Here is a 15068-nt window from a genome sequence, read left to right on the forward strand (position 1 = left end):
AAAGTAGTATTCCTTTCATGGACAAATGCTCAATTTCTGTTTTTAAACTTTAAATATTTAGTCCCACCCAAAATAGCTGTAAGTGTTCAGGGAATACAATGAAAATAAGATTAAAATCCATCAACATAGTTAAAGAATGCTTTATGCAGACTTAAATAAGGAAGATTCATTTTGATTTTTTTTTGTTTCACACAATGTTGCCTAAAAATATCTTTTCTTTGTATAAAGATGTAAATAACAATAGAGGCATTAGCAAAAATTCCTATACCTAATACTGACTACCCAGTGGCTTTACGTAATCATTTTAGTCCTAATGAAATAAATGATTCTGTGTGCATGCCTGTGCACCCACCCACCCACTTGCCTCCATAATATATGCCTTTGGCAGGTTGAATTTACTGTTCACTGGACATGTCAGCATCTAAACATGCAAACTGCTATTTCAAGAAGTTTTTCCAGTTTCCACCTTATATTCATGTTGTTCTCAAGTTATTCCCTAAATCTAATCTCTGGATTTTACATGCAATATGTCTGGGCATAATATAATCTGTGTGTGTTTATGTATTTATTGAGGGTAGGGATAGGATACAGAGGGACCTAGACAAATTAGAGGATTGGGTCAAAATAAATCTGATGGGGTTCATCAAGGACAAGTGCAGAGTCCTGCACTTAGGACGGAAGAATCCCATGCACTGTTACAGACTAGGGACCGAATGGCTAGGCAGCAGTTCTGCAGAAAAGGACCTAGGGGTTACATTGGATGAGAAGCTGGATATGAGTCAACAGTGTGCCCTTGTTGCCAAGAAGGCTAACGGCATATTGGGCTGTATAAGTGTGGGCATTGCCAGCAGATCGAGGGACGTGATCATTCCCCTCTATTCAACATTGGTGAGGCCTCATCTTGAGTACTGTGTCCAGTTTTGGGCCCACACTACAAGAAGAATGTGGAAAATTTGGAAAGAGTCCAGCAGAGAGCAACAAAAATGATTAGGGGGCTGCAGCACATGATTTATGAGGAGAGGCTGAGGGAACTGGGATTGTTTAGTCTGCAGAAGAGAAGAATGAGGGGGGGATTTGATAGCTGCTTTCAACTACCTGAAAGGGGGTTCCAAAGAGGATGGATCTAGACTGTTCTCAGTGGTACCAGATGACAGAACAAGGAGTAATGGTCTCAAGTTGCAGTGGGGAAGGTTTAGGTTGGATATTAGGAAAAACTTTTTCATTAGGAGGGTGGTGAAGCACTGGGATGGGTTATCTAAGGTGGTGGTGGAATCTCCTTCCTTAGAGATTTTTACAGTCAGGCTTGAGAAAGCCCAGCTGGGATGATTTAGTTGGGAATTGGTCCTGCTTTGAGCAGGGGGTTGGACTAGATGACATCCTGTGGTCCCTTCCAACCCTGATATTCTATGATTCTATGACCCAAAGAATATTTATAAAAATCAAATCAAGAAAAAGAACATTCTAAATGCATTATTTTTTAACTTTCATGTAAGAAACAAATAAAAGATCATGTAAGACAAGGATACATTCAGAATATATTTAAAGTGTATTGATTCAACATTAATTCAAAACTGACATGCAACTCCTCAATAGAGGAAATTAGTATTTAAAGTTTTCTATTTTTTAGATCAGTCACTAAAGCAGAGATTCTTAAAGATTTCAGAAATTAACAATAGAGAGACTACTTTTCATATCATGGTGTCAATGAACATAGTTTTTAAGAACCTGTATATGTAAGTCTTATAATGAGGTGGAACTCAGTTTCTGATACATCTCCTTAAGGCTTTGATTCTCCAATGAGAATACTCATATGCTTAGAGTCAAGCAAGTACTTGGGTTCGGCTGGGAAGAGAGTGCTCAACATCTTGCAGGACTGAGCCCTGGATGGAAACTGACAGCTTCTGGGAAAAACATCCAACTGAAAATGTATCTTAGAAACCCAATAGGACTAAAATATTGTGTTTATTACCTATTTCTGAATGAGTAACCAAGTCTTACTTGGCATGTGTGAGGAGTCAGCTTTGTTAATGAAGTATTACTTTAAATCAGAATTCTAAAGCCGACTATGCATCATTTAGTTGATTTAGAGCCGAAATTCCCACAGACCAAAATAGTCCGCTTGTCTTGACCATGTCATTTACTTCTTGGTGCTAGGAATTACATATTCTGGCACTAAATGCATTGCTGACAATAGAAATTCCATCCACTGTTGGCAGAGACATGTTGCAGACATTTGTGTGCTTTCAATTAACTTTGTGACCTTAAATGGAAAACTGTATTAGTTTTACCTTTAGGGCTTTCTGAACAGCAGCCTTCTTCAAGCCATCAGGGTTAAAGTTTAATGGATTATTCTTTTAAGTCAGAAGAGAACATATGAAGGGTTAATAAGTCATGCAATGAAGCGATTCCACTAGGTTAATTAATTAATGACATGACATAAACAAAAGAAAAATCCCCCCAAAACAATGAAGCAACCACCACCAAGCGGAAGTTACTTCAAAATAGCTCAATAAAGTTTTTTGTTCTTCTCTCCTCTTCTGCTACAAGTATTCTGCTTTTAAAATACACTCATTTTCTTTCTATCCTTTTATATTCTCCTGTATCATTTCTGTTGATATACAAAAAGGCACCAAGGTTTACTAAATGGATTATTATGGGGTGCTGCTTTTCCTAAAAGCCCTTTTATATATTTCCTATTATGGGAAAGTATGTTTTCTGAAATACCACAACACAGAAGCTGACATGAAGAAAGATAAATCAAATGGAGATGTGAGAGAACATGCTTTTATGGGAAAATAAATATACACCTCTAGCCCTATATAACGCAACCCAATATAACGCAAATTCGGATATAACACAGTAAAGCAGTGCTCCGGGGGGGGGGGGGCAGGAGCTGCGCACTCCAGAGCATCAAAGCAAGTTCGATATAACGCTGTTTCACCTATAACGCGGTAAGATTTTTTGGCTCCGGAGGACAGCGTTATATCGGGGTAGAGGTGTATCATTATTCCAGATATTAGTAAGGCTTAGTTCATTGTAAACGTAAGCATTTTCATCTTCTTTTCTTGGTCTTCTTTTTCTTTGCCAACAGACCAATATGCTACTAGGAGGGCAACATATTTTACTAGTTTGAACTGAGGATGTGCAAATCTATCAGCAATAGAAATCTGACCAGATTTAAGAAATGACAATTCAGCCCTCTGACCATTTTCCATTAACTAAAAAAGGTTTCTGATTTTACTTCATTAGTAGTCATATTATCCTTGAAGTGATGCATGCAAACTGTAAAACATTAAGGGAAATTTGCATTGCCACCAACTCAGGAGGGGGTAATTTTAGGAATTTAGTAAAGGGTTTTTAAATAAAGGAAACAAAAGCTTTCCAGGATTTTGTATCATTCTATTGATTTTCAAGAACAATTTCCCACTGATTGCAATGGGGAGTTCTGCTTAAAAAGCTATGGTATGTGGCAGCCCAGGAATTATCACTAGCAGCTTTTCAAAAATGCCACACTTAAGACAGGAAGCAATGCTACCAGTACTTTGCCAAGAGAAAATCTTTCTAAAATTCAAATGCACTCTTGACTAAAATTAAGTGTCAGTTCTTTCCGAAAAAAAGAAAAACAAATTCTTTAATATTCTTGTTGTGAAGTCATTAGCCATATCCTAGCTTAGGAGAGCATGTACTATAGTATTCCTGGCATTCAGTTTAGAAGTTTGTGTTTCAGTATGAATAGATTTCAGAGTGGTAGCTGTGTTAGTCTGTATCAGCAAAAAGAACGAGCAGTACTTGTGGCACCTTAGAGACTAACAAATTTATTTGAGCATAAGCTTTCGTGGGCTAAAGCCACATCATCAGATGTATACAGTGGAAAATACGGTAGGAAGATATATATACACACACAGAGAACATGAAAAAATGGGTGTTGCCATACCAACTCTAATGAGACTAATCAATTAAGGTGGGCTATTATCAGCAGAAGAAAAAAAATTTTTGTAGTGATAATGAGGATGGCCCATTTTAAACAGTTGACAAGAAGATGTGAGTACCCATAGGGGGAAATCCACCCATTCCAAATCGCTGCAACTTGCCTACTATCAGACCCTCACTGTGCAGTCTCCCTCACCCTAGCTGGAGGTCAACTAACGCCTTGAAACATGACGACTAATTACTCCCGTGTCTCATAAATCCTTCCTGTGGTCTCAAGTGGGGTTCCAGAAACTTCTGAAGCTCTGAGAGCATCCTTTGGTGATCTATGGAAGATAGTGACCTTGCAACAGTTGTATTAAACTCGGTGCAACTCGTAGACATGTTTGCAACCCAGTACTCTGAGCTAAGGAGGACAGAGCATATCAACACTAATGATGGGCACTTTTGCAAATATTAACCACTAAGTTACTTATAAGCAGAGTCACATTTTTGTAAGTGTCTCGGGCACCTAAGGCACTTTTGAAAAGGGATTTAGGCTTGTTAATCACCTAGCTCCTTTTGTAGATTTTATCCAGTGACTAAAAGGGAGATATACCTGGAAGAGATGTCCTATGTGAAGTCACACACTAAAATCTAAAAAGAAGCAATAAAAATAGAAGCTTTTGACCAAAATTTAGCATTAATATTTCCTTTACATTTTTTTTAAGGTTGTAGAATAATTTTTATTGAAGAAAACACCAATTACCTTGAAATTTTAGTATCAAGAAAATATACTATAGTATGTTTTTATGCTTAGGACACCTATATACCATGCCTTTTTAGTTGTAAATTTAGATATTTAATTGTATTTTAGATTTGATTAGATGAAATGTAAATATTTACATATGGTTCATATGATTTGGTATTTGAACCTTAAACAGACGGATATTAATTGAAAGGAACAGGCAAACAGCTGTCTTGTGGTCCATCACCATTGTGTTTGGTTTAGATCAAATAAAAGACAACCAGCAACACTTATATCTGCACATCCTCCTAGGCTTATTCAGCTCTCTCTGGCTCAGGAACTCTGAACCTGAATACTGACATCGCTTCCAATCTCTAGTTGTTTATAGCAGTACGTGTATTTAAAGAGTGTGTGTAGTGTAGCTACAGCTGTGTCCATCCCAGAATATTAGACACACAGTTGGTGAGTAATCTCTTTTATTGGACCAACTTCTTTCGGTCTTCTTCAAAGATATTACCTCACCCACCTTGTCTGTTTAAAGATTGTTAGTCAAAATACAAGACTATTCAAATTCAAAGGCAGCCATCAGTTTTCAGTGAACCCTACAGTGTTCAATACAAGCACAAAGTACTTCTGTCTATACTACCACTCATGTCAGTATAAGTTATGTTGCTCAGGGGATGTGTGTGTGACTAAGCCACCCCTTTGAGGGACATAAATTACACTAACCTAAGTGCTGATGTGGACAGCGCTATGTCAATGGGAGAGCTTCTCCCACCGACACAGCTGCTGCCGTTTGTTGAGGGTGGATTAAGTAAGTCAGTGGGAGAGCTTTCTCCTGTTGATTTAGAGTGGCTTCACTAGAGAGCTTAAAGTGGCACAGCTGCATCGGTGCAGTTGTGCTACTGTAAGCTTTCTAGTGTAGCCATACCCTTAGTAAGTGATGGACTCAAAATGAGGCCATTGCTGGCTAACAAAGACTATTTGAAATAGAGAAAAGGAATTGCAATTGGCATAACAAGGAACATAATGGTGTGAAATAAAATTTACAAGGGACTTTGGAGTTTGGAGAGCACAAAGAGCTACGAAGAACTTCTTATCAAAACCTCAACCAGGTGAGGGAAGATTGCAAGTTCTCATACATCTTGCTACATCTCATTTTAAGACTGTGACAAAGGAGGTTAGTTGTAATAATTTATTATAGTTTCATTTCTCTGGTACTAAAAGTCAACATTTCATCCACCGTATGCTGATACAGTATGTATTTTATTACTCCATGAATCTAACAATCTAAGTAAAAGCTCTTACTATTTAATAACCTACACATCTTGAGTTTCTTATCATAGAACATAATTTACTTACCAGATATGTTACAATAATAAATGAAATTTTAAATCTCTAAAATGCAGTTAAAAGGTAGCACAAAAACAAACGCACACTGGTTGAAACCATGCAGCAAAACAAATTGCATGCTCTGTCATTCCACTATAGAGTCAGTGGCTTTAGTAGAACTAATCCACACTCTGGCAAGTAAATAAAATAAACATATATATAACACCAGAGAACTCACAAATAGTGCTCTATAGAGTGAGGTAGTGTTTTCACAAAAGACTAGTCCCGATGCTCTCCTCTCTTTTAAGTAGCCACACCCAAAGTTTCCCTCGTAGATACTCTTAGGAAGATGGAAATGGAAGGAGAAAGAGAGTGATGGGATTGTGGCAGAATGAATGCACAAGCAGCTTTACTATATAGGAAAGTTAAGGAAAACAGTCAAAAGATTCCAGAATAACTGCAAGATGTAACGTATAAGTAAATGTTTCCACATTATATAACTTTTCATCAAGTAATCCTACTTCTTTAGCACTAGGTATTTCAATTATATCAGTACACTGTACTTGTATAGTACAGTAACCATGAGAGGATCCCTCAGTGATCTTCAAACAAACATTCTCCTGATTTACCCTGAATATTCCACATTTATGTTTTAACATGACAAGTACTACTAGGTACGTGAAGAGCGACAAGCCCTTTTCTATGCCATTTCCAGTGTAAGATAGAACACATCTTTGTGAGTTTGAAAAGCTGAAGATCCTTTTCCTCAAATGCAATGCTTTATAATTCACAATGGGAAGGCAATACCATTAACAAGCCATCACTGAATGCAAAAGCGACATTTCTTTATAGAGACAGTTATGGCTAGAGATTGAAAAAAATATTGTTAACGGAAAGCCTTCTGCCTCACTGTTAAAACTAAATGCCTTTGACTGGAATTACCTACAAAAACAAAAACATTTGGGTCTGACACTAACGCCTTAAATCTGAAATGTACTACTAATCAAGGATGGCATAAGTAAACTTTTCCTGTTCCACATCACTAACAGCCGTCAATACTGAAAAGATTCAGTTTCCAACTAACAATTACACAAAATTATTCCATTGATAAATATGTGCACATTGAGAAGTGTCGGACGCCTTTCATGTATGGTCTTGTAAATATTATTTCATACCAGAATTAGGGTGAACACACAGAAGACAATTTGCCACCTTTGGGCAGTTCCAGAGTAGAAAGACGCTCTTGTTCTTTCCCTCCTTCCTATATAAGAAATATTCCTGCTAGAAATTTCAAGATTTTTATTATAGCAGACTAAATTGGCATCTACAACAATCTTTTCAGTCTCTCTTTACATGGAGTCTTTCCATATCACTAAATATTTTTTCACTCATCTGTGAATTCTCTCTACTTTTGTGGTATTGTTTTTGCGATAGGGTATCCAGGACTGAACATAGCAGGAAAGCATACCGTTGATTTATATAACCAGGGGTGGCAAGTTATACGGGCCTGTGGTGCCCAGGCTCCAGCAATATTCAGGGCCTGGGGGCCCGGCTACACCAATGTTTGGGGTCAGATCTCTCCCCCAGCCCTGCCTGCCACTTCCGCATGCCTCCCCTGAGTGTCCTCCAGCCCCCACTTGTTGCCCCCACATGCCTTCCCCGGGTCCTGGAGTGTCCCTGCCTCAAGCCAATGGCTATCCCCTGCAGCTCCAGGCTGAGCTCTGCTCTGCTGGCTCCCAGCATCAACTGCTGCCACAGGGTCCTAGTGCCCCCGATCCAACAGTGTCAGGGCAGGCTGACCTTGCCCCTGCCCTTCCGCCTCGGACCCTTCTCTTTTCAGGCAAGACCCTCCACCACCACAGGGCCCTCCCCCCACAGTCACCGCTGCTGCCTCCACCCCCAGTGAGGTTAAAGTGAGGGGCAGCGTCAGGAGAGAAGGTGCATATGTGATGGCAGCCCCCCGCTCCCCACCACAGGGGAGGTGAGGGGGCTTCCTGGATCTGACTGGGGTTCTAGGAGCACATGCAGTGACAGTGGTGTGAGGAGAGTGTGCTACCGGGGGGGGAGCCCACTTGCGTGCACCCCAAACTCCTCATCCCCAACCCTGTCCCAAACCTCTCATCCCCAGCCAGAGCTCTAATCCCCTCGCACCCTAACCCTCTGCCCCAACCCTGAGCCCCCTCCTGCATGATAAACCCCCCAACCCCGGCCCCACCCCATAGCCCTCACCCCTGCACCCCAACCCTCTGCCTGAGCCCCTCCCAAACCTCAGGCCCCTCATCACCAGCCCCACCCCAGAGCCCTCACATTTTTACATTATTTTAAAAAATATATATCGGCTTACAAGGCAGGTCTGTGTGAGGGTGGGACTTGGACCTGTTCTGGGCACCACCAAAAATTATACAAACCTGCCACCCCTGTATATAACAGCATTTTTAATATTTTCAGTTCTATTTTCTATTCCACTCCTTATGATCCTAACATTTTGTTTGCCTTTTTGGCAACACTGAAGAACAAGCTGCCGTTATTGCTGAATTGTTGGCAGCAACACTCAGATCTTTTTCCTGAGTGGATAGCAATCCTCAAACTGCAATGCAGAAATGTCAGTCACATACTCTGGACAGACGGTATATAGAGAATATCAGCCAGGGTCTATTTTCCTCATTAATGGAGATTAAAGTTAACTAAAGAGAAGCCAGTCCTGTTTGTACTTGGGATAAAAATTCACAATATTCTAGTACTGAGGAATAAGTGTTCCTTATCAGATTACGCCTTAAAGTTTTAACACAATATAAAGATGAATGCTACAAACTCCTACACAGTGAGCTAAAAATATTGTCCCAAAGAGCAGGCAAATCTCAAATTTATTCCTAGACGTAAATTTAAAAAAAAAAAATTCAAATTCTAATCTGACCCTTTTGAGGGAAATCAGATGACATTAGATGAAGCTATTGGATATTTACAGGAAGCAGGAATATGAAGAAGTCAGAGTCAGAGTTAAGCAGAGTCCCAACAAGTGCCTGGCTACTTGCTGGGGAAGCTGCACTATTATGGAGAAGCAGAGTTTGACGGAAAAGGGGAAAAGAGAAGTAATCTGTTTTGTTGTGTTTTACAATATTTTCTATACATACACAGACTCAAAATTTTGAGTAAAACCCAGTAGTTGAACAATTATACACAACAGACAGTAGGGTACAATTTCTCAAAAACAAAAATAGATGGTAGACAAATACTTTCCTAAGTGCTAGAGTATTATAAAATAAAATTAAACTATATAGACAGATTCCAGAGACTTTCCATTGAGTAACGGGTAAATTCTATGCAGATTTATGCCCCATTCATTTCTACTGAAGTAACAAGGTAGCCTCAGTGTGCAAATCCACACATGAAGTTTCCCTTTATAGTCTATACAAACAATTTCCAACCAATTGTTACTTTACAAAAAATGCAACCTATGCTAGGGTATTTATGAAATGACTTGTGAAATATTAATGTTTGAGGAAGATAGGAATGGGGTGACTTATTCAGCATGTTTACAGTTACATTTGTCATCTTTCCGTTTAAGCCATATTTTAAGTGATGCTAATTTTAAAAAAATTATTAGTTGCATAAATTTTCACTTTTATAATATTTCCTTTTCTTGGTTTGAAAGCCTTATGGGGTTAATGTTTTAGCCAACATCATCGCTACAAAACCAGCTCAACTGCAGGGAAAACCCAATGGTATCCTTCACACTCCAACTTAAGATACCGTTCATTCTGTTCCTGTTATTGTTTACAAGTATGAAAACCACTTCAGTAATCTGTGGCCAACTACAGGATAACCAGCCCTTCCTACTCTTGGGCACCTTTATATATACAGATTTAATTGAAACCTAGTGCTCACAAATTTATTCTTCACTATGGAACAGCTCCTAAGCCCAAACATATATAAGTCTGCTTGAACTCAAGGTAAATGGAGACTGTCCATTTCTCTTTTATTGCTGGTACATACTATTTTCTTTAGAAAATATTACATAATAAAATATGTAGTCTTGCCAAATCCATCAAAGGAGCATTCTTTTAAAAATTACCTTGATTAAACAGCAGACTTTATTAAATCATAGTTAACTACATTGTACTAGTTTCTGAGAGACATGGACCATTACATTGTACACGTGAAAACATGAGCAAGGGTGAAAAACATGGCACGTGGGTTAGTGAAGCAGTGCAGCATACTATTAAGCAAGAAGTGCTAGAAGGAAGTAACGGCCACCCAAGTCACAGGCTACTATCACAATATGACTTACTGGTAGATTTCTTGCTGAATCCAAATACAGAATAAGCAATGCAGAAGAAAGCCCATCATTGGCTTGGTCTTTATCAGCTTTAATGCTTGACAGCACCTAAAATTAAAGAATATACACTAAATATGTTTCTATACATGCAAATAGTAATACAATGTTAGATCCATCTGATTATTTTTTCTTATGCACAAATACATCAAAACACTAGCTTATAAATAACAGTATTTATAATTAGCAAATCAAATAAAAATGTATATAGTTATAAAAGTTGTAATAAACAATATAGCTCATTTATAAGACAAATTACATCAAGTGTAAGATAAAATATGAGTTCCATCTTCTTGAAGGTCTTCAGATGATTTTCTAGTATTGCACACATTACTTATGAACTCCAAACACTGCTTTTCCCATATATTTTCTCTGATGTCTAATATAGCTCCTAATTAAATTCAATTAAATAAAACAAATAGCCAGCATTTTTTGCTAAATGTGTCCTATTTATTAATATTCTATATAAGCAATTCACTGATAGCAAAACTGCCTCGACTGACAGGAGTTAGGAACTCATTTGTTTCTTACTTCCACATCAGAAGATGTACAAGTTCCTGCTGTTACCTTGGGAGGTAATTTTACACTTTGGCAGGCAGTTCTTTCAGTATGTTGTTAAACACTCAAAAGCTAAATTGAATGGATCTCACGTAGTTATACCAACCTAATTTCCTAGGATAGGCCTGATTACAATGTATAGGCAGTATTCCCATGATCATGCCTCTCTTACAGCAAACACGAGACCCTTTGTATTAAGGAGCCCAAAAACCAGAATTTTTGTGGATTTCCAACTCATGGGGCATGTCGCATCTGTCATGTGACAATGGAGATAAATGTATAGCTTCATTAGTAAACACTTTAGCCTTGAGTCTAAACCAGCTATTGTTCATTGTTAAGAAATCATTGGGTACAAATGCCACATTAACTACTTTCTTGCAATGTTGTTGTAGCCATGTTGGTTCCAGGATCTTAGAGAGAGAAGGTGAGTGAGGTAATAGCTTTTATTAGACCAACTTCTATTAGTGAAAGAGACAAGCTTTTGAGCCTCATGGAAGATGAGCTCTGTGTAGCTCGAGAGCTTGTCTCTTTCACCAACAGAACTTCCTCCAGTAAAAGATTATTACCTCACCCACCTTGTCATATTAACTACTTAACTGTCTGTTATCAACCTACTCTATTAACCTCCTAAATAGAAGAGTAATTCCTACCTTAACAGAGGAAAGTTGATAAATGTTGATCCAGACAAAATACTATCTTTAAAGAATGCTATTTTTAGATAAATACACCTGTCTTCCCTAAAGATTTTCTATAGAAAACTATAGGAACTCGGGTTCCTTTCTCAAATTTTTTAGGACAAATTCTAAACCTAAAATGATTCAGATTCTAAACCTGATTTGAGATCAACTAATCAGCTCTCACTATCAGTTTTAAACATAACACTAAGGAAAATAGCAGAGAATTCTCAGTGGAGAGCACTACCGTTTATTTTTTCCTCCTTTTGGAGGTCCACCAGAATTTGGTAAGTAGAAGGATATGGTTTATTAAGATTAATTTTGTTTAGCATTTCACTGACAATTTAGTATTGTTTTAGCTTTTGTTTCTTATGTAGTTTTATAATTATTATGGTTTTTTGGGGATTAACATTTGGCCCAAGGTGAGACTAAACAAAGTGGCTGTCTGAAGGTTGGTTATTTGTGCTTTAAAACTTTTTGTATTCTATGTGCCTTGATGTCATGGCAATAGGCTCTATAGATAATGTTTTCAAAAACACATTTAGACACTCATTTCCCATTGAAAGTTAGTGAAACTGAGGCATAAACGAATATGGAAGTAAAAAGATGTCAGGAATGGTGAAAGCCAATCGTAAGAAAGCTTGTCTATACACACAAAACATAGATAACAGCTAACAATTCTGCCAACAGGCTGGTCTTCCATAAAAAAAAGATTTGAACATGATGTTGAGGATTCAAGTTAGTGGGCATGATGCTCATCTTTACTTTGCCGTCAGTAGAGACCAAGACAAGTTGTTTACTAGCTAATCATGATTAAACCACAAGGTTGTGGTGAGCATTAATTAACTCAATTCTTTGCAACCATGCTAATACATGATAAAATACTGTAGTAATATGATCCCAACAGAATTCAGCTTAATCTACAGCAATCTTGGGTCTCTGCAACTCCAGTCCAAGCTGCCTCCTGATAAGAGACTGTCAGTTTTAAGATTTTTTTACTATGTTTGGAGCTAAAAATAATGTATTTCCCCAGTGATTTTCTCCTTCTCTAGATGAAGATGTACCATTTCCCCCCTTTCTTTCTGATGTAGTAATAACAGACATTTTTATTTTTCTCTGTGCACCAGCATCAATGCCAAATTTGGCAGGAGTCTGTGAATACCTTTCAATAATATTGGTTGTGGTAATTCATTCTAGAAAGTAGTCATTGCTCAAACTTTCTTGTTTTAATTTTAGTGTGTCACAAAGTTCTGGCTCTTTTCTGGTGATGAATGGTGGATTTAAAAAAGGACAGTCTTCATCATTTTTTAAGTGTTTTAGTAATAGTCAGTTTATTCACCTGAACAGATTGATAGTGTTTCTTTAATAATTACATAGGTAAAAATAGAAAAACAAATAGAAAGTGACTTGTTAGCTCTAAGTGTGTCTGATAATATATTGAAGTTTGCCAATGCAACCACAGATGGTTACATGAAACAGTGCAGTATTTACCCTCCTCAAAGGATATACAACACATCTGAAGACTGTGCCTTCAAGCTAGGTTCATTATTAACCAAGCTATGCCCATATGCTACATAACTTAGGAACTGAGCACCATTAAACATATCGATTGTATCTGTTAAGAATTTTCATTGTGTTAATATATCAGAATACCGAACACTCAAAATCCATAAAAGTCTTTATACACTATATGCAGGGATCCTGGTGCAGTCTTCATATCTGTTTTTAAAAATATGCTCTTTAAAAAAAGCTGAATGTTCATCCTTTATGGATTATTAGGAACTTTGAAGCTGTTACTATAGGTAGCTCTTTTAACACTGAATTCCATCAGCGAGAAATTTTTAATTAGCAATGTATATTTAAAGATCTCATATTTCCACAAAGCTTCAAAACACTTTTAATTCCCCAAAATAGTATAATTGCTATGTAAAAATAAATCCATAAAGAACTAAATTAGTTGCCTGGTGCTACAAGGCAACTAAATCTCATAAAGCTATTGCTTTCCTTTAACCATTGTCCAATGATTTTTAGTAATGCTGCTACAGTGTCACAGATGCAGTCTGGGTCACAGACACATCTGACTGGTCTGAAAGTTTCTAAAACTATATCTACAGGAGTAACACTATAAGTTTTCGCAATCTCATTATATTTGGAGGACTGCAACATTTAAAATGTTAAAGAAAGAAGAGGCAGTGTGACTAGGATAAAGAAACTTGCTTCAGACTTTAATACCTTGTCAAGATTCTCAGCAGTTGGCATCAATGTGAGCCATTCCAGTTTTAAGTGCAATTTTCCTTTGGAGACCTCATCCAAAGTGAACCACTGCAAACAAAGCAAATTAAGCAAAATGATAACAAACAGCTAAGAGCTCATCATTACATGAACAGCTATCATTACAACTGGCTAATTGATTTTTTTTTAATCGTAAACTAGAATAAATCAAGTAGAGCTCTAATCTGCAGAGTCTGAAAGGTAAAAGGAGTCAGAGATGTTATGTGCTCAATTACACAAATGACTAAGATATAATACAACTGGTCAGCTCCATAACATAAATTGGTCAGTCATGCAGTCCCAATTTCTTGCGGCACAAAATGCTACAAATCATGGGGATGATTCTTCAAAAAAATTTAAAAGAAGTCTGGGAATTACAAATACAATATAATGTTACATTAAATCCATAAGACTGCTGTATGGCACAAAGTTCCACTCCATGATCAAAACCGTATAACAGGTGTTACTTTAATTAGTTTGATGGGTCTAATAGTACTTTATCTAGGTAAAAGAAACTATTCTACTGAGCTTTTGCTTTTTACAAAGACCAAATCTCCAAAAAATACATCAATCCTTCTGATGCTTAATTCCTGCTTGCATATGCTGGCAATCTTAGGCATGGTGTGATAAAAGGTGAAGGCCCTCTTCCTGCAACCTTCACTGATCCAAACCACTCACTCCTTTGACTAATCCCAAAGAAGTCTTTAACAGCTATAATCCATGGGACTAGACCATGGAACATATCACTAGAGTTCACTCGTGTAAGGACTGCAGGACTGATTGCCGTGGGGGAATAAAGGGCAAACAAGTGAGTACACAGCAAGAGTTTTCCTCTCAAAAAGTGACAGACTTACCTCATCTAGGAGGCGTTCCTTCTCAACTTCAGTAAGATCTATCATTAGACTAAAAGAACAAAAAAACACTTTAGAGGGGAATCACAAAGCCTAACACGGGACTTGAAAAACCCATTTATCCTGGCAAGCATAATTTTGGAGCAGCATAGGCGCCAACTCCATGGGTACTCTGGAGCTGGAGCACCCATGGAAAAAAAATAGTAGGTGCTCAGCACCCACCAGCCACCTGCCGATCAGCTGTTTGGCGGTGGGCAGGAGGCACTCAGGGGAACGGACAGAGTGAGGTGGGGGGGGGGTCTTGGAGCAGAGCAGGCGTGGAATACCCACCAAGAAAAATGAAAGTCAGCACCTGTGTGCAGCAAGTTCCTTCTCAAGAGAGGAGCTGGGAGAAA

At 38.0% G+C, this 15068-nt stretch overlaps 1 protein-coding gene across 4 annotated transcripts in view; it reads right to left on the minus strand.

Moving 5' to 3' along the window:
* The window catches only part of ESYT2 (extended synaptotagmin 2), a 148853-nt gene that overhangs the window by 23970 nt on the left and 109815 nt on the right, over window positions 1-15068 (minus strand). Inside the window, exons 11-15 of one of the 4 annotated variants that reach the window (XM_030550110.1) lie at window positions 14677-14725; window positions 13784-13873; window positions 10275-10370; window positions 6225-6326; window positions 2289-2351 (exon numbers count right to left, since the gene is read on the minus strand). In XM_030550110.1, coding sequence (XP_030405970.1) covers window positions 2289-2351; window positions 6225-6326; window positions 10275-10370; window positions 13784-13873; window positions 14677-14725 — 400 coding nt within the window. The remainder of the gene's footprint in view (window positions 1-2288; window positions 2352-6224; window positions 6327-10274; window positions 10371-13783; window positions 13874-14676; window positions 14726-15068) is intronic. The other 3 variants (XM_030550112.1, XM_030550111.1, XM_030550113.1) reach the window with 3 other exon arrangements.

The sequence above is a fragment of the Gopherus evgoodei genome, chromosome 2 (assembly GCF_007399415.2).
Source record: "Gopherus evgoodei ecotype Sinaloan lineage chromosome 2, rGopEvg1_v1.p, whole genome shotgun sequence".
NCBI classification, from domain to species: domain Eukaryota; kingdom Metazoa; phylum Chordata; order Testudines; family Testudinidae; genus Gopherus; species Gopherus evgoodei.